General features: G+C 33.6%; 4 protein-coding genes across 6 annotated transcripts in view; 3 read left to right on the top strand and 1 right to left on the bottom strand.

Moving 5' to 3' along the window:
* Nucleotides 1-202: 202 nt before the first annotated feature.
* The window catches only part of LOC111718097 (angiopoietin-2), a gene marked incomplete at its 3' end in the record, with an annotated part of 33,144 nt that continues 8,502 nt past the window's right edge, over nucleotides 203-24,844 (bottom strand). The window contains 18 exon segments of one of the 2 annotated variants that reach the window (XM_023493590.1): nucleotides 203-310; nucleotides 804-925; nucleotides 1,112-1,201; nucleotides 1,627-1,722; nucleotides 2,541-2,596; nucleotides 2,650-2,783; nucleotides 3,608-3,687; nucleotides 3,761-3,883; nucleotides 3,984-4,027; nucleotides 4,113-4,174; nucleotides 4,293-4,492; nucleotides 4,894-5,053; nucleotides 5,133-5,230; nucleotides 5,355-5,451; nucleotides 5,959-6,053; nucleotides 6,757-6,863; nucleotides 7,617-7,691; nucleotides 7,959-8,032. In XM_023493590.1, the coding sequence (XP_023349358.1) occupies nucleotides 203-310; nucleotides 804-925; nucleotides 1,112-1,201; nucleotides 1,627-1,722; nucleotides 2,541-2,596; nucleotides 2,650-2,783; nucleotides 3,608-3,687; nucleotides 3,761-3,883; nucleotides 3,984-4,027; nucleotides 4,113-4,174; nucleotides 4,293-4,492; nucleotides 4,894-5,053; nucleotides 5,133-5,230; nucleotides 5,355-5,451; nucleotides 5,959-6,053; nucleotides 6,757-6,863; nucleotides 7,617-7,691; nucleotides 7,959-8,032 (1,821 nt within the window). 2 annotated transcript variants of the gene reach the window in all.
* LOC111718099 (integrator complex subunit 10) lies at nucleotides 9,452-12,721 on the top strand. The gene is made up of 7 exons (XM_023493593.1): nucleotides 9,452-9,578; nucleotides 9,856-9,906; nucleotides 10,521-10,562; nucleotides 10,852-10,963; nucleotides 11,277-11,373; nucleotides 11,582-11,703; nucleotides 12,543-12,721. Exons 1-7 carry the CDS (start codon nucleotides 9,501-9,503, stop codon nucleotides 12,704-12,706), a joined length of 666 nt encoding a protein of 221 aa, XP_023349361.1. The 5' UTR covers nucleotides 9,452-9,500; the 3' UTR covers nucleotides 12,707-12,721.
* Nucleotides 20,681-24,165, top strand: LOC111718100 (protein TRI1). Of its 2 annotated transcripts, none has more exons than XM_023493595.1 (6): nucleotides 20,681-20,995; nucleotides 21,746-21,868; nucleotides 22,082-22,118; nucleotides 22,919-23,013; nucleotides 23,711-23,770; nucleotides 24,048-24,165. In XM_023493595.1, exons 1-5 carry the CDS (start codon nucleotides 20,970-20,972, stop codon nucleotides 23,742-23,744), a joined length of 315 nt encoding a protein of 104 aa, XP_023349363.1. In that variant the 5' UTR covers nucleotides 20,681-20,969; the 3' UTR covers nucleotides 23,745-23,770; nucleotides 24,048-24,165. The 2 variants fall into 2 exon arrangements, with proteins under 2 accessions (XP_023349363.1, XP_023349362.1); XM_023493594.1 differs by having other exon boundaries at nucleotides 24,043-24,165.
* The window catches only part of LOC111718098 (interleukin enhancer-binding factor 2), a 31,502-nt gene continuing 30,918 nt past the window's right edge, over nucleotides 24,261-24,844 (top strand). Inside the window, exon 1 of the mRNA XM_023493592.1 lies at nucleotides 24,261-24,558. Coding sequence (XP_023349360.1) covers nucleotides 24,385-24,558 — 174 coding nt within the window. The 5' untranslated portion in view covers nucleotides 24,261-24,384. The remainder of the gene's footprint in view (nucleotides 24,559-24,844) is intronic.

The following is a 24,844-nucleotide window of genomic DNA, read 5'->3' as shown; positions in this document are numbered from 1 at the left end:
AACAAATGGTTATTTAGTATTTACTGTTTTAATCTTTTTATTCTTATTGTTTCTAGTTCTTTTATCAACTTGTGATTTATATTAGTATGTTCCTGAAGCTGAATATGTGGATAGAATGAGTGTGAATAAAGAAAATACAACTCTATGTTTCATTTACATACAGTGAGCTTTTTAGAGTGTGCCGACTCTAACATTGATATACCTATCAATGGTAGAGAATTTGTATCCATTATGAACCGAGAGTGAATCTGAAGCATTCCCAGAATACCCTCCGATCCATAGCTTGTAGTCTGAATCCTCACCATCCAATCTAGGATATTAAACATGGTATGATAATAAATAATTGTTTTTGTAAAGTAATTATAACATACTCAATTTGTGAAGTATTTATAACATGCTATTCATGTATTCTGCCTGTTCTGCTACCTAAAGCTGTTTTAGTTATTGCTGAGATCTAGGGCAGAAGTTAGGTTAGAAGTTTCACTTACTGTTTTTCATACAAACCTTACAAATATATCAGCTCTAAAATCTTTAGATCAAAGAATTTTTAGTCATTACGATGCTATGGAAACTGACCTAGAGGAAACCAACCTAAAGTGTATATGAAATAATTATCAAGTGGTTGTCATCACTCATCCAACTGTGCCTACCCAGTTTAATCTAACCTGACCTATTTCAAGAGCTAACACAATGTTAGGTTAAAAAAAACTTCGTTCTAAAATGCTTGGGTCAGATTAGTAATTACCCTTAATATCTAAGTAAAGAGTGATCCACTCTGTCAGCTGTTTTTCAAATTTGATTACCTAAAAGTTGTGTACTCAGCATATGCTTTCCTTCCATCCCAGGACTCCAGTTCTACTCTTAGATTAAATCCTCTTTCACCAGAGAGTCTGCTGATGTAATCATTTCCAAACCAAAACTCTCCCTGTAATTTGTGTTATTATTTTTTACATATTTATTTCAAAATTTTATTTTTAGCAAAGTTCTTTGAATCTTCTTATTCATGCATCTTCCATCATGTTTGGCAAATTTTGACAAAGAAATTTTTTGTGATCATGCGAGTTATTATAAAATCATGAAAATTGGTGATTTGACATTTTCCTTAAGTCACCTGAAGATCTCCAAATCCATGCTTATAAGTTTCCCAATTAGTTGTAAAGTTCTGTTTGGGTTCACCATAATCTCCACGATGCTGAATAACCTAAATGTTGTAAAATTTTATCTCCCTGGCTTCCAGGTCCAGGTAGTGTTGTTTATCGTTTAGGACTGATTTTTATATTTTTCATAACTTTTAATAAAACTAGCAAGATTTCAAAACTGTATTCTGTGTTTGCTTTTATTTAACTTTGCGATATTTAATTTAAGAAAAAATTTGCAAATGGTAAATTTTGACCCTGAAAGAAAAAAGAGGCAAAAAACAAACATTTGAATGCACATCACTACTAGGATAATTTTACCCTCCTACTATATTGCCTTCAAACATTTAAAGCTTTTTGGGTTGAAACTAGGTGTCAATATCTCCAAAGACTAATTTTTAAGCTCAGCACAAAAATTTTCCCTTAAAGCTGTACCAACCTTTGTTAAAACAGTGAAAGACAAGAAACCCAAAATTGTTATAAAACTCACCGTCCATCCTCCTCCCCCTGATTCCATATTACAATATCTTGTATAGAAATCTCTTCCTGCCATATTATATTCTCTTTCTGGTCCTAGTCGGTACACCTAAGATAAGAAGCAAAAATGTCTAAGGTTTATATTTACTTTAAACAAAGCATCCTATTTCCACAAAGAAGCACGAATATCATAAAAGGACCTTCTAGACATATTAGCACTAATTTTGTTTCATTTTAGAATTGTTTAGACATTTTAGAATTGTTTAGACATTTTAGAATTGTTTAGACATTTTTGAATTTCATAAGAAATAAGGAAGTTGTGACAGTTTACAGTTTGCCATTTTTGCTTTGTTGACATTCATAATGACAGTGTGATAAGTAAAGCAATTAATTATCATTGCATTCACATTTTATTTCAAATTTCAATTGATTAAATAAGGGTTTCCAATTGAACAAAAATTATGAAGATTATTGAGGCTAATAAGTGTTTATGGTCTTTCTTGATTGTAAAAACATTTTTGTATTCAAAGAATTCAAAGTGCCCCCCATGTTGGCAATACATTTATCAGGACTAATTCCTAACTGCTTCTCTGCCATCATGATTTTAACAATTTCTTTCTCCAGGACCAGTTTTATCTTAGTTTTGGTGTGTACATTTTGGATCTCAAGAACCCCCCAGACAAAAAGTTTAAATGGATTTTGGTCTGGTGACTCTAATGATGTTTAAAATTTAAAGAAAATCAATTCATGAACTCAAAACTCAAACAAGTTGAAAGGCTAAACTTCCAATATATACAATTATGTTGAGTTCTCATAATATATATATATATATTTCAAGGTTGAGTTCATACAATGTTTAAAATATCGTTTTTTTGGAATACCCTTCAAATCGGAGTGAAAATATTCAATCAAGAACACATGTCTTACCTTTGATTCAGTAAAGCCTGCTTTTTTAAGGTCAGAACAGTCAAGAAACTCCTCATCTAAATTAGATTGAATTTGTTCTGTTATCGTCTGATCCAAGATCAACTGTTACCTGTATTTTCTGTCCTCTCAATGCTAATGCTTGTAGTTGTGGGTATTTGTTCAGTTGTTGAAGTTGATTTAGTTGTTGTTTCTAATTCTCTTGGTGGATCCACTCCTGTCTCAACTGTCAGGTCTGATCTGGAACTAAAAGTGTGAACTTGAAGCTACAGGGTGTTCCAAGAAACATGACATTAGCAAACAAATATAAGGTCGTCTTTGATCTTTGAAACAATTTGCCTTATTTATTCGTAAATATTTTAGATGTGAAATTTTAGAGTTGGTAATCTTTTCCAAAATGTGGTCTGCCTCTTTTTGCTTTCAATATTACCTGTGATTTGAAGAATTTTGTTCAAATTTCTACAGCAAAAAAGTGCAGACCACATTTTGGAAAGGCAAGCATTATAGTATAATTTTGTGGTTTTCAAAAATCATTTATGTGAAAGTAGGTTGACAACTGAAAGTCACAAATAAATGCAGAGTTAATAAAAGTCGTCTAGCTACTGTCATAATTTGTGGGACACCCTGTATTTAAACAATCTACAATAATGCAAATGGGTTTCCTAGAGCTCAACAACCAAACAGCAACTAAGCTTAACATTGTCAGTTTAATTTTGGTGACACCAAAAGGTTTTATATAAATGTCTTTGTCTAACCCACTAAAAATGGAATAATTCAGATATTTAGTATTTAATTGCATAATTATATGGGGCTCTTTTGAACTGTTCCCGCATATTTCATGGCTATTTATTTATTTTTACAATTACTGAGTTTATTTAAGTATAATTGTCAAGACGACATTTTATACATTCTTTTGTTGCTTCCCAAGTTCTGGGTTTAACTGTATAATCTTAGAATCTTAATAGTCCAGACACTTTATAGAAGAAACTCAAACAACTAGTTTGTAATACCAAATTATCACTTATGAATAAGGAAAATTTGGAACTTAATTATGCATATGTTAGTACTACCTTTGACCATCCAATCCTTCTAGAAGCAACTTTTCTAGTTCTTTGTGCTGTTGTTGAATTCTCCCAGCATGATAGGCATCCTGAGCAAACATTGTTGAACATTATAAACCATGATACAATTCAATATTTATTCAAGGTTAATATTTAGTTTACCTGCTGTTGTATTCGGTCCAGACTTTGAGATACTTCTGCTCTCCAAGAAACCATCCAGGCGTCCAATCTATCTATGACAGGAGATGCAGAGGCCATGAATCTATTGTAATCCACACTATGACCCTGAAATTAGAAGAAAACTAGTGATAAATAAAAAAAAAAGAAGTACATGTACATCAACCAGAAAATATTTTTGAAGATCTGAAATTTTTAGTTTTCTTACCTTGCAACACTGTAATACTGCAGCTAGAGTCTTACCATATCCTTCTAAATATAGGGATAAGCTAAACTATTTGGATTTTATGGACTTATCTATGTGATCTTGGTAATTGCTCTAAAAATTCCTGTTTACCTATAATTTGAGTTTGCTCTTGAGACGCATCTGTTGTTGTTATTCCAAAATCTCCAACTTTTCTGAAATCAAATTGAAGTCATTAAAGTTATAAATGAAGGACTTGAAGCTTCAATTTAAAACATTTTATTTGATTTTATTTGATTTGGATCACTTTATTGGATATGTTCAGTTATAAACCTGTTAATATCCTCCAAGTGTCTGGTGAACTTCTCCTCTAGCCTGGTCATAATAGTTTCCAACTTCCCTTGTTCACTTTCCATATCCTTCAGCTTCTTGTTTGCCCTCTTATATGGCAGAACAATTTTACGAATTAAGCTTGCTAGGCGAGCATCTTCAATCTCTAATTCATCATGATCTGCTACAACACTGCTTGCATCCTGGTAATATTTACAGTTATATCAAGAAAACAATGGAATAGAAAGACAAGTTTGTAGCAATATTCAGGTGTATTTGATGCAAATAGTTTTACTAGACATGTATTATATCACAGTGAAATGGATCTGTTTACACTGCACAATTCCTGTGCCTCATGCTCATTGGACTTTTTAAAGTTATAAATTGATTCTAAAAGTCGCGTTCCTATTTTAAGGTTTTCTGGTTATCACTGTAGTCTAAATATTTGATTTTTATTACTTATTTAAGCTACATTCCTGAGTTCACATTGTTGAAAATCATCCACCTTGTTTTTACTTGGTCAATGAGAGACAAATGAATAAAAATCAGAGAAACATACTTTTGGTTGATTGATATACTACTTAAAGGTAGATAGTAAATCCACCTGGGAATTAGGTGGATCAGAACGAAGGAACTCAAAGTTTGGTCCATTGCTTGTTGCAGAACTATCTACTGTAAACTTGTCAACCAGAAGGTTTACTTTATTTGCAACACCAGCTAGCATATCTTTGGTATCTTGACACTGTGCAGCAGAACCTCTATGCCTGGATTAATAAAATATAATGTTGAAATGAAAATTAAAAATGCCCAATGATCAAAATTAATTTATTTCACATGACTTACCGAAAAAGTGCTCTTGTGGTTATGTTCTTCATGTTGTTCTCTATGGCTGGTAGTATGCTGATCTTGTCCTGTATGCCTATCATTCTATTGTCCAGAACCTAGCATGTTAGTAAAATAATCAATTTACTGAATATTGGTTACAACTTTTTTTCAATGTAAGGAAGGAAATGGCAGAAAACATTATTACTGAGCATCAAATGCTTCTTTCAGTTTGTTATCTACCTGAACTTGACTTCCTATTTCTTCCATCTTCCTTGTGATTCCTTCCAATCGAAACTGTCCATTCCTGTTGTGTTCACTAAGTTGGTCTGAATGTGTTCTAAACATTTATCAATTACTTTCATAAAGTGCAAATGAATAAATAAAAGAGCATCCATCAATCCATGGAAATCAACGTCTAGACCCCTTTAAATATAACTGCCAAAGGACAGAAGTTAATGTAACAGTTGATTAATGACACTGGGCTAGTGTCAATCAAAATAATATAATATAGGAGGGGGGGGGGACTTTTTTTCTCTATCACAGCTCTTTTAAGTAATGTGAGAAAAATGAAGTCTTTAAATGTATCATTTGAGTTGGTTTAAAAAGTTAGAAATTAGATTGACAAATGAATTACAATAGGTGATAACTTGATTTGCTTGTTATCTAAAAAAAAGGCTGATTGTTTGCTATATGTCTTCTATGAGGGTGAAAATTTAGCAAAGAGCAAAAAAAAACTATTATGAATATGAAATGTCCAATTTGTCTCCCATTTTTAGAATTGATAAACAATCCAAATTTTCACTGTATCCTAACCGTAGAACATATAACTCTCATCATGATTTACCTGGTGAAATGTTCCAGTTTCTGTTCTATATCAGTTGTCCTAACTGAGAGAGCTTGAAGATGAGGAGCAAGGCTCTCCCATTGACCAGCACGATCCTAATTAAAATTTTCACAATCACAGCATTGGTACTTGGCAGTTTCTATTGCCTAATTTTATCAAGAGAAAAAAAAACTTCTATGGCATTTTAAAAGCTTATTAGATTGAAGAAAAAATACATGATGAAGAATCTGTGGAGATTGTTATCATTAAATTTAAATTGAGCCTCCAAAAATTTTTTTTAGCGCAAACACTTTACAAATGTTGATGATAATTCTGCAATAGAAAAGTTTCCTACCTTGACAGTGTTTAGATTATTGCTAACACCTCTAGCTTCTTGTCCAGGTTGACCAGCTTAGAGTTATACCAAATATTCAACCTGTTTCCTACCTTGATGGTGTTCAGATTACTGCTCACCACCTCCAGCTTCTTGTCCAGGTTGACCAGCTTAGAGTTAAACTGCATATCAGACATGTTTCCTACCTTGACAGTCTTTAGATTACTGGTAACCACTTCCAGCTTCTTGTCTAGGTTGACCAGCTTAGAGTTAAGCTGAATATCCAACCTGTTTCCTACCTTAATGGTGTTCAGATTACTGCTCACCACCTCCAGCTTCTTGTCCAGGTTGACCAGCTTAGAGTTAAGCTGAATATCCAACCTGTTTCCTACCTTGATGGTGTTCAGATTACTGCTAGCCACCTCCAGCTTCTTGTCCAGGTTGACCAGCTTAGAGTTAAACTGAATGTCCAACCTGTTTCCTACCTTGACAGTGTTTAGGTTACTGCTAACCACCTCCAGCTTCTTGTCCAGGTTGACCAGCTTGGAGTTAAACTGAATATCCAACCTGTTTCCAACCTCCATTACCTGGTCTGAATATTTTACAGTTAAGTTAAGAATTTAAGATACTTCATTCAAAGAAAATTAAAATAAACAATAAACACAAAATTTGTAATTTTTTTTTTTTTGTAACTATTTGTAATTTCATCTTGCATGGTGTCATTCATATCTTCTTGTTTTGAAGTGATAGTGATAAGGAAAAAAAGTTTGTATAACTATTTTGCAACAAAACCAGGCCTTCTTACATTTGGTTTTAAAATCAAACTGAAAGAATTATGAAGTCGCAAAGTTGTATTAGTAATTATGCAGTATTTTATTTTAGCTCATGTCTCGACTGGGGAGTGCAGTATTTTATAAGAATCAATTTTAATTCTTAAGGTTGGTCCGGAAAGCAAGTTTATGACAAATGTATTATTTTTAAATTCTATGAGAAAAAACAACACATCTTGCAGAATGCCACATTTTGATTAAGGATAATAAGATGTTAGAATATTTGTCGAAATGCACATTTTAAAATGACAGAGAAATATGAATCGTGCACTCTTGTTTCCAGAAAATATTTGTGTCTGCTTTTTTCCGCTCTGTAAAAAATAAATAATAAATGAATAATTTTTGAAATTAAAATAAATAATTTTTGAAATTTTTTTGCCTTTGTTAACCCCAGGGTACCCATGGGTTCCTCTAAACAATTTCAGCTATTTGGTCCAGACGTTTGGCCAGCTTCATATTTATAATTTAGATGGCATATCTGAGGTCTAACTAAACTTCCAGTTTTATTTCCTGACCTTGAATAAGTCTGACCGAGGTCATGAGGCTGCCCTGTATAGAGGCCAGGGTGTCCTGCATTATCCTCACATCATCTATATATAATCAGAGCTCAGTAACACCATTTGTATTACCATTATTAAAACTAATATTATTCTTATTGTTAGTATTATTATTCTTATTCTTATTCTTATTCTTAATAATTATTATTATTATTATTATTATTATTATTATTATTATTATTATTACTATTAATTATCATCATTATTATTATCATTATTATTATTATTACTATTATTATTATTATCATTTTTATCATTATTTTCATTATATACACTATTATCATTTTTATCTTCATTAACCTGCTAGTTTTTCTAGGGGAGACCCTACGGAGACCGAAGGACTTGGAATAAGAAGAAGTAAAAACAAAATCATCCTGAAACCAAAATAAAATTGTTTATTTTCATCAAAAAATAAAAAATCTCCATGTATGGTAATTGAGGTAATCTGAACTGCCCCCTCCCCCCCCCCCCCCCCCCCCCCCCCCCCCCCAAACTACGCCCCTGAGTAGAAAAGTTACATCGTCAATACGCAACATTACTAACTTTCCGACATACGCCAGCTGTATTATTGTATTGAGGGTTAGGTTAGGCTAATACAATTTCTGGGCCGAGCGCTGCGGCCACAAATTCATTTAGCAGCTGTAAAACAACGTGCTAGTCAGGTGCGCAACTAGGGGGTGAGGCAAGGCCCCCTAGCCTGATTAATGGGGGGCATGCCCCTCCCTTAAGAAGGCTTGCAACCCCTGTTGGGGGGGGGGGCAAAAAGTCCACCCTGATTTCAAATTTAGCGATTCATAAATTCCTGGGAAAGGTTTATTAAGTATTTTTAGATATTTTCACTATCAGTTCTGCCACTTATTATGATAAAGCTTCAATACTATAGTTCAACTATTAAATAAATCCTACATGTTCACCGTAAATATTGTGTGACTGATGTGTCATATTAAAAAGAAAATATTTTTCATTTGAGGTCATGATTTTTTAATGAAAGGCATTTCTGCAGTGTCTGAGTGCAATGTACATATTTGATACAGTGAAACCCTTAATAATGAATACATCGAAAGAATTCAACAAATGTCGTATTCTTCACTTTCTGATAATGGAATGTTGCAGATATTTAGTTTTCGTAAGCAGATTTGCAGATATATATATATATGTAAATTGTAAATTAATTAATATTTTGATTTATATTAATCAGAATAGATTTTTTTTATTTCATATCAGATGTGTTGACTTATAGAACATCCTGTTGGTAACGTTAGTTTTTTATTGTTTGAGCATAATACACATTTTTCTTGTCCCCCCTGAAAATATTTAAGGGGGGGGGGCAAACATTTTTTTTTGGTGCTTCACGCGGAATTTTTCCATCTTACCCCCCTATAACAAAATGTCTTGTTGCGCGCCTGGTGCTAGTAGATCGGATGTGTAGTAAAGCGTATTTAGCGTAGGTCAGAAGTGGAGTATAGCGGATTTGCGTAGGTCGAGTAGATCCCTTATGTTAAAATTCTGTTTTGTAATTGCTTTTCATTAATCCCTTTCCTTACTCCGAGAAACCAAACCAAATATTGAGTACCGGCTCGGACAGCTGACTGAGAGCAGAGAGACAGACATACACCACACTCAGACTTCAGAGAGAGAGAGAGCTAGGAAGGAAAGCGGAATACCTGCAAATGCGGGAGAAAATATTAAAAACGAATAACACCGCAGTTCTACTATAGAAATGTATTATGCAAGAAGGTTCTTTTGTGCATAACGCCTTTTATAATATCGTTTAGGTTTTTCGTCTAGGACCGGAAAGTTATCAGTTGTTTCATTTCAGAAATAAAATAATATTACGAAAGAATGGCCGGATTAACAGATCAGCAATATTTAGTCCAGAGAGCTAGGGAGGTTAGGGACAAAGATCCTTATCAGTCAAAGGTAATTCAGAATTTTACGGAAATCTTAAAATTTTAGGGACAACTTTTATAATTCTGAGCATTCAAAAACCTTCATTGGGGTCGTAAGGTCCCTCGCATAATTTGGGCCCGATTGGTTCTATTGGATATAAACGGACTGACAGACAAGTAAAGTGTATATATAGAAAATAACCGTCGATCGTTATAATTTAATATGATACGTTATTATTTCAGCGCTTTCGTTATTGCTAATTTCGCAAATGTCGGATATCGTAAACTTTTTAACGTTTTTATTTCAGGCCTGGATGCAGACTGCTAATTCTCTTTTTCCCGATACCTTTTCCATACAGGCAACCTTAAACCTTGGAATTTTNAAACTTGCAAAACGAATAAACATATACTGATATAAATTATTTACTACTCCGCGAGAAATCTTGCGTCTGCGCAGTCGGTCTGTAAACAGTTCCTAAACTAGTTCTTTCACAATACATTCCGTACAGATCTTCAGGGAGAACTCAGAAATACCCAGGGGTGACAAGCAGACTTTCTACACGCAGCATGGCTCGCGTAACAGGCGTAGTACATTTGAATTTACGAGCCGGATCAGCTGTTCCGGTCCCAGTTTGTACTGTACCTAGCTCTATGGACAGGACTAGCCAGTGCAACAATTCGTTACTGCCCAGGGGGAATACATGATCGATTTTAATTTTCCGTTTTGATAATTTTAAAAAATTATCGCCACAAACCCCTTTTTAATTTTCAATCGTGAAGAACGCTTTATCTTGATATCCAATGTGGACACTTTTAAACCTGCGCACGGTTTAAACTGTTGACTCATCTGATTGGGAATGACCTCGGGATATCGAATTGGGATGGAATTTTTCCGATTGCGATGAATGCGTGATTCAGTTGAGGCCCTCTTCTTGTGTAATGCTGGACGTTCTAAAGGTTTGGTTTTTAATAGTTTGAATCCTATACTACAGAACGAGAAGCAGGAAATATAAAGGTAATTTTTCATGGTCAAAGTCGAATTAGAAAAAATAATTTCAAAATAATTTCTTTCAAATGGTTTGTTGCAAATATTCATGCATTTATTTCTGAAATCTTCAGAATGTAGAGAAACATAGTAATACTCAGTTTTCAAAATTAAAAATATTAATTAATAATTCATGCATGATCCGACAAAACATTTAAGGGTATCATTGTGAATCCAACATTGCCGTCATTATCAATTTACACATTCTTGTGCCACTGCTTTTGATACAGTTTCAATCATTTTTTTAAATTTTTTCCAGGAGAGCGCAAGATGTTTTCAGAAATTACTCAAGAAATTCCCCAACGAGGAAACATTATGGAGAGAAATTCATGTTATGACATCAGCACTTAAAACTCAAAATAAATTTCAAGGTTGGTATAAATATTAAATACTAGGCTTTTAGGGTCCTTGCCCATCGTCTACTTCAACTGTGAGTCGGTGAACTTGTTCTTTGTGTATATTGAAAACAAAAACAAACGATTTTATAAAAAAAATTTGTGGATTTTCAAAATTTTCAAAAATCGAATTTTGTTGAGAGGCAAATTTTTGAAAATTCGATCATCTATAAACCTCCCCTGATGTCACGCAAGGTCCCGATCGGTTCAGCCTTTTTAACGTTTATTGGATACAAACCTTTTTTTTGAACAACCCCAGCAATTTTGTTTGATAATAACAATAATCAAGGTGGTTCTGGGAATGAAAGAGAAGAATTCCTGATGAAAATGTACAAAGAGCTCTCGGAGAGTTCACAACAGAGGATTCTAATACAGGCAGCGGAAAGGTGATCCACTCAGATCATATATATTATACATCGTAACTAAATCATTCAAAATTCCTGTGAGAAATATTAATATATTAATGGCTTCTCAGATCAAAATTATCAATTCTTTTGAAACTTATTCATGACCAATTAGATCTGATGCACTAATTCCTAGATAGGTAAATAGATGACCTCTATAATCCTCCGAAATAAATACATGACCTCCTAGATCGGAGGACACGATGAAGAAGTGCAACCTCTACCTGATCCTGATGAAGAAGTTCCCTGCCCTGATCCCGACCTACGGGGAGAACCTGATCAAGTCCTTAATGCTAGCAGAGAAGGCTCAAGGTAGAAATTTAGACAAAAACATCTTGAAATGAAATTGGAATTTTAAAGAAGAAAAATTTCGATTTTTTGTTACCCCTAGGGTACCCAATACGGGCCATGGGTTCCTCTAATAATGTCAGTCCAGTTTGGTCCAGCCGTTTATCCATCATAAGCTAACATGTTTATGTGAGCAAAGAACTTTATTAGATAGATAGATATATTCGTTAATNCAGTTTGTTTTTAACCTTTGTGACAGAAACAATCTCAAGGAATAATAATTGTCTTAAAACATTTTTTTTTTAAAAGTGAATATTTGCAAATTATATTTTTTCCATCTCATAATCTGAGTTCGTTTCCCTTATCTTTTTTTGTTTCTTTATTTTCTTGTGATTTTTAATAAAAAAAATTTTAAATTTTTTTTACCGATTTTGATGGTTATTATATCGTTAGAACTAACGAGGGTCAACCCAGACCGAAATATATTTTCAATAAATGTGGAACTAACATCTTCTTTTTTTTACTCTACAGAGGTTTGGTCCATCACCATCACCGAATTTGAAATAGATATATTTGTTTAATAAATTATTCCCCTATCCCTCTTAAAATTTTAAATAGCATATAGGGAATGTTTTAATCTCCAATTAGGGGAAATAAATTATGAAAATAAGTATCAAACCGAGAAAAACTTTCTGAGTGGATTTTTTGTTTTAATTTTATAATACTATAAATCCATTTAAAATTTGATTTAGTCGAGGTTAACTGAAATGGACATGAGATTAAAATTCTTTTTTTTGTAAATTTTGCTAAATCCCTCGGTCCAGTTCTTAAAGATTTACTTAATTGATCTTGTCTGGTTTCAGGAGGCACAGAATCCCCCCTGAACCCCTACAGGAGGGTTCTCATAGCTGAGGTGCTTCCTTTAGTGCTTGGGATAGAGAAGGGTGGAGGGGATAGAAGCGGAGTTCTTCTACCTCCAGCTCTACTACACAGTTTACTTTTCTCCTCGCTAGGTGGGGTTCAATAAGAAGCGTAAATTCAAATTACGGAGGTCTGCGTTTATATCAATACAATGAAGACGACTTTTCTGTTTACGTTTTGGGTTCTAACAAGCTTTTTAAATTTCAAGTTACAAGTAAACAAGCAGTATCCATGTTGCTTGAATGCTTGGTAGAAATCAAAAATTTAAATAGAAAGTCGTCTGCATTGTATTGATATTTACGACGATGACTGTAGAAAAGAAAGAATATAGTTAAGTAATTAGGTTATTAGTAATTTAATGGTATGCCCCATCGAGATAGTAACACAATTGGCTGAAATTAGTTTTAATTTGTGGGATTTACAGTTTACACCTCTGTTCTAATTGCATGTAGAAATATAACAGGGGTGTAAATTTTCGTTAAAAAGTTATTTAAAATCTTCATCAAGAAGTTATATAATATACTAGGCTTTTATGGCGCTTGGCGCCAATCTTCTTATTCAATTGTGAACATTTTCTCTTTGTATACACAATAACAATTTACAAAAATTTGACGGATTATTAAAAAAAATATTTCGTTGATGTCCAAAATTTTCAAAAATTTAATTTTGTGAAAGGCAAATCCTTGAAAATTTGATCATCCATTAACCTATCCCCCATCTCGTGATGCCCCCCAAAAAATTTGGGCCAATTGTTGTTGCATATTGACGTTTATTGGACACAAACGGACAGAGAGACAAGCAAAAGTATATAACCATAAAGAAATGGTTTTAAGTTTGTTAATTTGAATGAATGATTCCTGTTGAAGGGATTAGGGTGGAGTATCTGCAGGAATATTTCTAAAAGTAAACCTGAAACCATCATTGCCAGTTTATCCGGTAAACCACATATTCATAATTCATTTAATTCACAGGGTTTATATTTTCTTCTTCGAAAATCAAATCTAAAGTTTTCCAGAGAGTACCTACCAAATATTTTCCAGAGAGTACCTACCAAATTTATTTTTTCTCGATCACTTAAGGAATTTTTCATAATGTTTTTCTCATACTTACTATAAGTTCTCATTGTAAAACAAGCAAAAAAATTCGCTGATTTTATAAAAAAGATTCGTGGATTTTAAAATTTTCAAAAATTTAATTTTGTGAGCGGCAAATTTTTGGAAATTCGATAATCTCAAATACCTTTCCCGGGGTCCTACAAAAAAAATGGGCCAGATCGGTTGAGCCGTTTTAACGTTAATTGGATACAAACAGACAAGACAGGCAAGCAAAGTATAAAGACTGGGCTAACAGGGCGCTTCGTGCCCACCTTCGATTTTAACCTTAATTGGTTATCTTTTATCAATTTTTTTCCTGAGTTTGAAAAATCTAAACTTCCCTGGGATCATGTGATGTCCAACAAGAAAAATAGGGCCTGATCGGTTCACCCGTTTTAGCGTTTATTAGACTTAAACAATCAGAACAGGCCCTGGCTAAAAGAATGGCAAAACTTTTTGTTATGTTGATATTGTAATAATTAAGCCAGAATATATCTTCAACAATCCCCTGAAAGCGACCTGAGCGTAATCTAATGTGACCCCTTCCCTCCAATTCACAACAATACCCTAGACCTTAAATTTAACTTATCATCGGTCTTAAACACTTTGTAAACACCCGTAAAAATAAATCTAGTTTAAGTGTGTGAACTCAACCTGGATGACGTCACATTTACTGCAGGAAAATCCAGAATTTTGTTGTCCAACCAGGTTTTCAATAATCCGAATGTACATAATTATAGTCCCGTCATTCTTGGTCTTAAGGGTACCGTTGTGAATCGGGGATGGAGTTGAAGGTTACTTTAAACTACGCTTACAGTCCCTTTCAAGTTATTAATGTTAAGGGATACGGGGAGCACTTCAATCAGATCCTGAATCCGGAGAATTCCTTCAGTTCTTCTACTGCGCTTTAGGAATGTAACATATGTACGCAGTTTGGCCGAAAAACTTGAGCTTTAAACATTGAAAACCAGAAAACTACAAGGAATATCGTTTTTATCTAAATATGTTCACTCAGGCTCAGGGCACTTGTTCAGGAAAATGAAACTTTCCGATGTTAATTTCATATAAAGAAAGACAGTGAGATTTTCTTTGTTTTCTGAAAGTATAACTTCAATATTTGACAAAAATGAAAATAATTAAATACTAGTCTTATATTTAACAGACTTTTCCACGGTATCCTTGCATTTAAAGAAGATTGTATCCGAATTGAACCGTGCTATCAAATGTTAACATTGAATTTAGTGACGTGTTTTCAAGCCATTTATCAGTATTCAGCCTTAATCAACTCAAGGGATAACAAATGCATTTTAGGTGAGTTCAGTCAAAATACCGTAAGAACTGGAATAAAACGGCATGATTGAAAGTCGTCTTCGTTCAAGGTTAAACGTCGCCTAAGATTTTGATATTTGTAAACATTAAAACAAATAGCCTACTTTTATGAAGTTAAAAGTAGTTTGAACTTCAAAATGTATTTACTATTTATAAATAATGTTGGGTAAATATTTTTTAGAATTTCCCCCCCCCCGCCATTCAAAAATTTTGCGTTTTGTTAACTTCGGCGCGGGGGGATGGAGGAGTGATTTTTAAAAGAGGGGGATTATATTTAAAGAAAATAAACACCCCTGTTCGTTAGTGAAATTATTTAATTGTATTTTTTAATAGTTGAAGCGTTTGTGACGCATGAGAATGACGGTAAAACTAAACGACGGAAGACGACGGATGGAACTCTAACCCCGCTTCTTTCTCACGGGTCCTCAAAATCTCTGGAGGATCCATTAATTCAAGAGTTTGAGGTCCCATTTTTATTAAAATAGTTTTTATTAACAAGTCAATATTTGTATTTGTCAAATTCTAGACTTTCAGCAACTTTAATAAGAATGATTTTTTAACTATTTTAACAATTTGATTTGTTTTTATATTTGTATTAGTCATATTTTAGACTTGTAGCAACTTTATGGACATTTTTTTTCAACCATTAAGCAATTAAATGATTTTTTTTATGTCTATTATTTAAATATTCTTGAGTTTTAGGAACTTATTTATATATTATTTTTAATTATTTCACAATTTGATTTGTTCAAAATTGTTTATTTTTAAGTTAAAGTTAGCACTTATCTTTATTATTCTCATATTTTCAAAATGTAATCGATTTCGTTGTTTTTATGTGCGCAATTTTTTTTAATAGTTTAAAATCCAATTTTTTTATTTTTATTAAAAAATTTGTGTGCCCTGAACGGACTGTTTATTCCCAAACCTTAAACCTTAAACCTAAATCTGATCACATAGTTTATAAGATGTTGTTGTTTATTAAACTTGAAATTTGAACATGAATTAAATCCGACAATGAACGTTGTTTCTGTAAACAGAAAACTGCGAGTCAATTTAATGATTTTTTTAATATGTCTATTATTTATATATTCTCGAGTTTAAGGAACTTATATGAAAATTATATTATTTTGTATTATTTCACAATTTGATTTGTTCAAAATTATCAACTTGAAATTTGAAAATTGATTAAATCTGACAATGATCTCTGTTGTTTCTGTGAACAAAAAACTGCGAGTCAATTTTGTGGAGAAACTACATATAAAAGTAATGAAATTTCAAAAAAAAGACACATGAGGCCGAATTTAAAGAATTTGGGCCGCGACTTCACTTTAAATTGTATTCAATTTTTAAGTCTGGTTTTTTGGGGATTTGAGACGCGGCTTAAATTCATTAAATTCGGACAATGGAAACATATTTTCTTGATCAATCAAAGCTTTCAAAATTACATTTTTGAAACGGACGTAGAACTATAAAGACCACTTGAAATACGTTAACAGTCACATTAACTTAACTTAAACTTAAGTGAGCTCAAGGCTGAAATCTAAGATTAAAGAGGTGGACGCTGATTATTATTATCATTATAATTATTAATGAAAATATATTTATTTAAAGATTGCCTGCGGGGCGTGGCAGCTTCTATCTCCTCCCTCCCCGCCCGCCAAGTAAGGCATTCGAATTTACCAGATTTGAAATTACGCAGAAATTTTAACATCATTTGAATTGGTTTCTTCTGCGGTATTTTTTTTGGGAATTCTGGAGAATGTCAGATCAATATCTTCAATCTTCTTACATTTTAACAACTAATCAGTTTTTTTGGTTCGTTTATCATCAGTAAACGATTTATTAAAATAATAAAATGAATTGATTGAATAAACTGATCGAATGAACTGATAAAATTAATTGAGGAATAAATGAATTGTATGTATTGTATAGGTTCCATAGTTTACTGAACCAGCTAGCTGCCAGCTGTGGAAGCTTGGATTCTGTTACCAAGTTTAATATTGACTATTTACTACAGGTAGACAATATTTTAAATACTCTTTTTCATATTAAGTTATTTCCCCCTCTCCTCTATCCCTCTAACAGGAGTGTATAATTTTGATGATTTNTTTTACCATTTTATTATCTCCTAAAAATTAACCATGAACATTTTGAAAAGACTATTTTTGCATAAATACAAAACCTGTTTCCAACGAGAAATGAAGAAAGACGACTATCAGTCCTATGTTTTAATGGTTAATACTTAGTTTATTGTTTATGTTTAGACCGGACAGTTTCGTGAATGTTTACAAGAACTTAGACAATATCTTTTCTCAGGTAAAAAACATTGTTTCCTTCGTATTTTCCTTCTTGCATAATCTTCCTTTTTTATCCTTTCAGTCATTTATTTAGTTTATCCTTTCATCCATTTATCATTATATTTTTTACATTTAATCCTTTCAGTCATTCATCCTGTTTATCTTTTCATCCATTTATCCTTATATTTTTTACATTTTATCCTTTCATTTTTACATTTTATCCTTTCAGTCATTCATTTAGTTTATCCTTTCATCCATTTATCCTTATATTTTTTACATTTTATCCTTTCAGTCATTCATCCTGTTTATCCTTTCATCCATTTATCTTTATATTTTTTACATTTAATCCTTTCAGTCATTCATCCTGTTTATCCTTTCATCCATTTATCATTATATTTTTTACATTTTATCCTTTCCAAAAACCTTTCCTTTACCCTTTATCCTTTCTCTTTATTCTTTATCCTTTCCTGTATCTTTTCCTTTATCCTTTTCAGTTCCTTTTTCCTTTTCTCAATCCTGTCATTGATCTTTTCCTTAATCCTTTCAATATTCCTTTCCTTGATCTTTTCGGCCTTTCCTTGATTCTTTCCTTGATCCTTTCCGTGATCCTTTCCTTGATCCTTTCCTTGATTCTTTGCTTGATCCTTTCCTTGATCCTTTCCTTGATCTTTTCCTTGATCCTTTCCTTGATCCTTTCCTTGATCCTTTCCTTGATCCTTTCCTTGATCCTTTCCTTGATCCTTTCCTTGATTCTTTGCTAGATTCTTTCCTTGATCCTTTTCTTGATCCTTTTCTTAATCCTATTCTTAATCCTATTCTTAATCCTTTTTCTAATCCTTGGTTTAACCTAGTTACAATTTAGGTCCTGAAACTAAGGATGCTGCCTGGACCCATCTCAAGCTATGTGTTGCTCAGTACTGTATGGGAGATCATAGGCAAGCTTTTAGATAATTATCACCGTTTCGAACCCAAAAATACTAATTTTCCAACCCCTCTTTCTCTTAACATGAGGGCGAAACTTGTATCAAACCCTTCATCAGGCTCCAAACCTAAGTTTAAATACCCTCAATGGTTTCAGTAATGAACAATTTTTCACACCCACACTGGAATTGGATGTCGAGTTTAGTTGCCGAAGAGAAGCTAAACGGTAACCTTAACAAAAGTTTTACCCTCTGAGATTACTTTAAGGTTTAAATGAAATCTTTCATCTTGATGTTTCAGGTCAGCTGCTCAAAGTGCTATTGAATGCTTAAACAACTACGACACTATGTCTCATAGACCCGATGTGGAAGCAGGAACTGCAGAACTGACGTTTCCGACGCAGAAATCCCGGCATTTACGCTTTCTACCTTACGCACAAAGTTCCGTGGTGGGATATTGCTGCAAAATACTCACTTTATTACTACAGGAAAGAGTTGGAGGAGGTAAAAGTTACTAGATGCTGGGGGTAGGCATTTGACACCCCCCATCCCCACTTTGAAATATTTAGTCCAGCTTTCTCTCAATGCTAGGAATTTTTAAACTAAAATAGTAATTTTTCAATAAAGATTTTTATTTAAAAAATAATAATAATTTATCCTAGGAGACATGGCACTAGGACACATGCTTGTACTAGTACAGTGTGATTGGCCTAGTATGCGGGATCTTCTTTACCTAACTCTTCACAGGATCAAGATGAAGCAGGTATGTCCAATAAAGAAAAGTAATCTATGTTTTCTTGAAAAATCTATTTTTGCTTCCCCCCTCCCTCCAATGCCCATTTGAATTTGTTTCTCCGTAATTGTAGGTATGTTTGCGAGGGGCAGAATTTGTTATTCAGAGTGTTATTTGCTAAAATAGGAAAACTAAAAAATAGTAATTTAAATACATTTAGACAAGAAAACAAAATAACGAATATTTCATAACATTCGAGATTTTTGTTCCAGCTTTAGGAGTATTATTATTTTGAATTTTTGTTTGGAAGTGGGATGGGGGGGAAACAATCATTCTAAAGTTTTATTCGTTGAATCGCAATTAGCGGATTTGGTTTTTGGTAACTTCCCAGCTTTAGTTTTAGAGTTGTAGCTTTCTAAAACTTGCAAAGTTTTGATTTTTATATTAAGATATTCTTGGTGTAAATCAGTTTGAGAAAGTTTGCGTATTTATTTCAATATTTGTAATATTTACATTTTTTCAGGGTTTAGCGTATCCTTTGTTCAGCCAGTTTGTGATAAATATTGATATATTGGAGGAATTAACATTTCTTAGCACACCTAGAGGAGGGGGACTAGTTCTAGATATTACTCAAGGTACTTCGCTTAGTAGAGAGAACTTAGCACACCTAGAGGAGGGGGACTAGTTCTAGATATTACTCAAGGTACTTCGTTCAGTAGAGAGAGCTTAGCACACCTAGAGGAGGGGGACTAGTTCCAGATATTACTCAAGGTACTTCGTTAGATTAGCACACCTAGAGGAGGGGGACTAGTTCTAGATATTACTCAAGGTACTTCGTTTAGTAGAGAGAGATTAGCACACCTAGAGGAGGGGGGCTAGTCCTAGATATTACTCAAGGTACTTCGTTTAGTAGAGAGAGATTAGCACACCTAGAGGAGGGGGGGCTAGTTCTAGATATTCCTCTATGTACTTTGTTTAGTAGAGAGAGAACCAGAAAACTCTGGAATTGAAAGACTACTTTAAAAAAGACTCAATTTGTGGCTTTAAATAATCCAATAAACTGGACGTATTTCACTTAAAAGTAAAACACTTCAATGTCGTCTTCCTATTCCAAAGTTTTCCAAAGTTCAGAGAGAGGCAAGGTTTCACATTCAGTCCTTCAGTATAGGAGATCAGGGTACTCCAGTATTGCTTCACCAAGTAAGTCGATAGAGTAACTTATAAAGTTTGTCTTTATTGATAGTTTTGCAATTAGATAAACTAGGCTCAGATTTAATGAACAGCAAGACATAGTTGAACTGCGTAGACTACGTGCCGCGCTTCACCCTGTCTGAGGACGAGCGCCAGGAGGATTTTTAAGATTGATTTTTCCCTCTTACATAACAATTATACACCGTACAAACGTCTTGTAGGCCTCAAATGATTTCTAAAAAAAATTCTACTATACTGCACTCTCAGCTCAACTAACATGTCTAGCCAGACACTCCCTTTAAGAAGTGTTGCAATTTATTATTAAATTTGTTTAGGGGTGAAAGGCACTGCGCGACCAGGGACCCGGGGAGCGAACAGAGGGGAGAAGGAGGACTTCAAGATGGCTATGAAGAGACAAGCATCAAGATCTCATGAAAACGTCGAGACTCTAATTGTCGAGTTTCTTACCAAAAATTCAGATTTAATTCTTCAGTGCCTAGTGTAGGCAAAAAGGCGTTAAGCGTTTTTAAGGAACAGTGAAACATGAGACATTTTATGCAAGGTTTTGGTATTAAAAAGCTTGGCATTTTTTCTATTTGGAAATGCGGCACATAATAAAAAAGCAAGAAAAAAATCGAAATGGTTTCTATGAAATGAATTCGATGGAATTTTAAAGTAAACTTGCGTTAAACTTAAATTATTAAATATATTGTAATGTACAACTTCATGTGATATGACGATATAGCTTAACTTTAAAATTAATATACCAATTTTTCAGATAAGTTTATCAATCCAAGTTATCAAAATGCCCAGAGCACCAAAGCAACCAAAGTAAGTGTTAAAAAAGTTGTCATTTATCATTTTAGATATTTGATCAAAAGTAGCTTATTTACTTTACCGGTCTTTGAACATTACCGACCTCTGATTCTCCCAACAGATGGCGTTAAGTAAATTTGACGATCAAATTTTGGCTGCAAAATATTCCTGGCTGCGCTCTAGATGTTTTTGAGGCAAAATTAGTCTTGGGAACCCTTGTTAAAGTAAAATTCCTTTAACTTCCTTATTAAGTAAATAATTATAACTTTTTCTATTATCAGAAAACTTCCTCCCAAAACTTCCCGTTTTCCTAAACTCAAGCCATTTTTCAATTATTTTCACTATCTTCCAAATTCTAAGTAATCCTTTGATTAATAAATTTCTCCGCCCTGGACGAGGGAGGGTGTATAGGGCCGCCATGAGCCCCGCAAAATGGTCTCCAAGCCTGCGTATTCTCAGATACGTATTTAAAATGACCCTGGCGCCAACCCTAAATGTTTGAATAGATATTACAGAAGTAATAAAATATATTTTTAGAGAAAATTTTTAATCTTTAAATAGTAATGCAGTGTTAAATATCCAAAAAGCATAGTATAAGATTGAAATATTGAATATTTTTCTAAAAATTTTAAATATTCTTCTGCGAATCCAGAGACTTGGAGACATAGCGACCATTTTTCGGGGCTTATGACGCCCTTGCAGTGCACCTCCTCCCTACCGTGACAACTCTGCTCCAATATATTTAAATAATCCCCTGTGATCTAGGGTGGTAAAGGAGCCGGTTGAGGGAGCTGCTCCCAAGAAGCCTAGCGGACTCACTAAACCAATGAAACTATCTGCCGAGCTCTCAGCTATTGTCGGAGCTGGGAAAGATGAGAAACTGGCAAGGTTGGTGATTTCTTGCAGATCAATTCTTCATTTCTAAACTGAGCTATAGATCCTAATAAAAAAGATTATGAAGTGTTACTGATCCTTTTTACTTATTTTTGTCTGATTTTTTGTGAATTTTTCCTCAGATCAAAGATTATTTTCTGGTAAGAAAATTAAATTGACTTTCAGTTTTTTCTTTTTCTCTCATGATAAAGCTTATCCCTTATTTAGGTCAGAGGTGGTGAAACGTCTCTGGGCATACCTTAAGGTAAGGGATTTTAATACAGTTTTTCCAATTTCTAATTTTTTTGTTATTATTGTCATTTAAGTAATCTTTTCTTACCCTTTGCAATACATTTTGTTGTGGCCATGAAATGTTATGTTATTTCTCTGATCAATGACCATGTCCCATCATCTTAATATTAATCTCGCACTTTATCCTTATCGCTGAGTATACTCCCTTTACCTTATACTCCCTCACCTCCTCCTTACCATTTTCCTGATATATCATCATTCATATGTATAAAATGTACAATGTACATTGTTTTTATCTGCAATTCTCATTCGTTTATAGTGGGCCAATCAATTAAAACAACCTACTCTGGTTAGGCGGGTCCAAACTACATAGTAATAAAAAAAATTCTCATGTCTCTTAATATTTTTCTGGCTAAAATTTTGTCCTCTTTAAAAAATCCTAACTCCTACTCTTGCCCTATTTCCTATTCCTGTCCTATCTCCTACTCTTGTCCTATCTCCTATTCCGGTCCTATCTCCTAATCTTGTCCCATTTCCTACTATTGTCCTATCTCATACTCCTTTCCTATATCCTACTCCTGTCCTATCTCCTACTCTTGTCCTATCTCTTACTCCTGTCCTATATCCTACTCCTGTCCTATCTCCTACACCTGTCCTATCTCTTGCACCTGTCCTTTCTCTTACACCTGGCCTTGTCCTGTATCCTAATCGTGTCCTATCTCTTACTTCTGTCCTATTTCCTACTTTTCTCCTATCTCCTACTCCTGTTCTATCTACCAATTCCATCCCATCTCCTATATTGTCCTGGTATAGGAGAAGAAGCTGCAGGACCCGGAGAACAAGCAGTTCTTCACCCCTGACGCTCTGATGGAACCTGTATTCGGGAATGAGAAAATCAGAGCTTTCAGGAAACACAAACTAATGTTCACTGTCCATAACCTCAATCACAAATCTTCAAATCAAATCACATATTTCAGGGTTGTATAATTTTCAGATTCTCAAATCATATATTTCAGGGGTGTAATTTTCAGAATTATTTTTGAGGAATTGGGGGAAACAATGAATAATCGAACATCATATAAAATTTTAATTTTTTTTTTCTCTTTGATACATTGTACTCACTACTCATAAATTTATTTTTTTACCCTAAAATCATTTAATTTCCCGCCACACTATACACTAAGTTTATGTTCAAAGACCCAGGCTCACCCTTTGTTAAGTGGGATATTGAACCAGTTTTTTAACGCTGTTATTTTTATCTCTTCTTTTTCTCATTTTTCCAATTTAAGAAAGTAATTCAAACTGTCTCCACCCTTCAATACCAACTTCCTTTATTTCACAATTTTCTCTTGATCTAAAGAAATATGATTTATCTAAAGAAAATGTTTGACTCTGAATTAGGATTTGCATTTAGATGGAAAATTGGCATCAATGTTTTCCCATTTAGTCCTTTCTGAAGGGTAAATTCTAAAGTGTATAATTATTTTCATATTCTAGTCATACCTTTTAGAAATCAGAAAGGTTTAAATATCTCGCATCAGTTGTCTTATTTGATTTATAAGTTGTCTAATTTGATTAATATAACTAATTTGTGTTTGTGTACAGTATGTCAAAGTACCTGAAGGATCACCTCAGCTAGACTTATGTACTTATAGTGTACTGCAGGCAGGGGTTCAAATTCATTCATTCATTTATTTGTTATTTCCTGTTTTTGTTAATCCTTTCATTCATGCTTTGTTCACCCATAATTCATCTTTTTTTTCTTTTCATTTTTTATTCATTTAGCCAATTCTATTCAAACTTTTTTTCAACTCATTCATTCATCTTTTTATTTATCCATTTATTCGTTTTTCCATCCTGCCTTTCCTTTTTTTTATATTTTTTTCATTTTTTCAATATATTTTTTTATTTACAATTTTTTTAACTTCTTCTGCTAGGTTAGAATCCACGAGAACCTACGTCGACGCTGTTTATGAAGACAATATTAATCACTAGTGTCGGCCATTTTAAATTTCGTTTTTTTGTAAATATTTTTAGAAAATATTCATCAAACCACGTTATTACCTTTGTCCCTCATTACAAAAAAATGAATTGTTAATTGTTAAATTTTGACTTGTTTAAATCTAACGAAATGTTAGTTTCTTGAAAATTGTCAATTTTAACCGCGTTAATGTTTAGAGTTTTGATTTAGTTATTCATAACCGTTGTTCTAATATTGAACAAAAATATTTTTGAAAAAGTAAAATTCGCCAAAATGTGTGGAATTCATTTCAGATAAAATGGTTATGCAGCGCGGAGGTATTGGTCGAGGGCGGGGAATGGGACGTGGTCGGGGTGCACCGGGTAGAAACCTGCCGTTTATCCCCCATGTTCCGTTCGATATCGTTTTGGCGGAACCCGCCTTTCCGCCGGTTCGTTCCATCCCAGCTCCGGTGGAGGAGGCGTTTATGGCGGTAAGAATTTGTTTTATAAAAATAAAATATCGTTATAAATACTGTAATACAGGCTTCACATTAAAAGATGTAAAATTTGATTCAAACTGTGTTTTAAGTTGAAATCTCTGGAAATCTTGAAATAATATTTAATTGTTACATAATTACTTGTGAAATAACCAGACCGTCAATGGTTACCCCGCACCACCACACCGAAACCCACCTGATTGACCTTGTGCCCCTTGTAATCAGTCTTGTTTACACCATCTGACCAATCCTGCTGGGTGCAAGACGTGGGGGGGGGGGG

Source organism: Eurytemora carolleeae, unplaced genomic scaffold (assembly GCF_000591075.1).
Source record: "Eurytemora carolleeae unplaced genomic scaffold, Eaff_2.0 scaffold1113, whole genome shotgun sequence".
Classification (NCBI taxonomy): domain Eukaryota; kingdom Metazoa; phylum Arthropoda; class Copepoda; order Calanoida; family Temoridae; genus Eurytemora; species Eurytemora carolleeae.
Note: the sequence above shows the minus strand (reverse complement) of the source record. Positions and strands in the feature narration are given on the sequence as shown.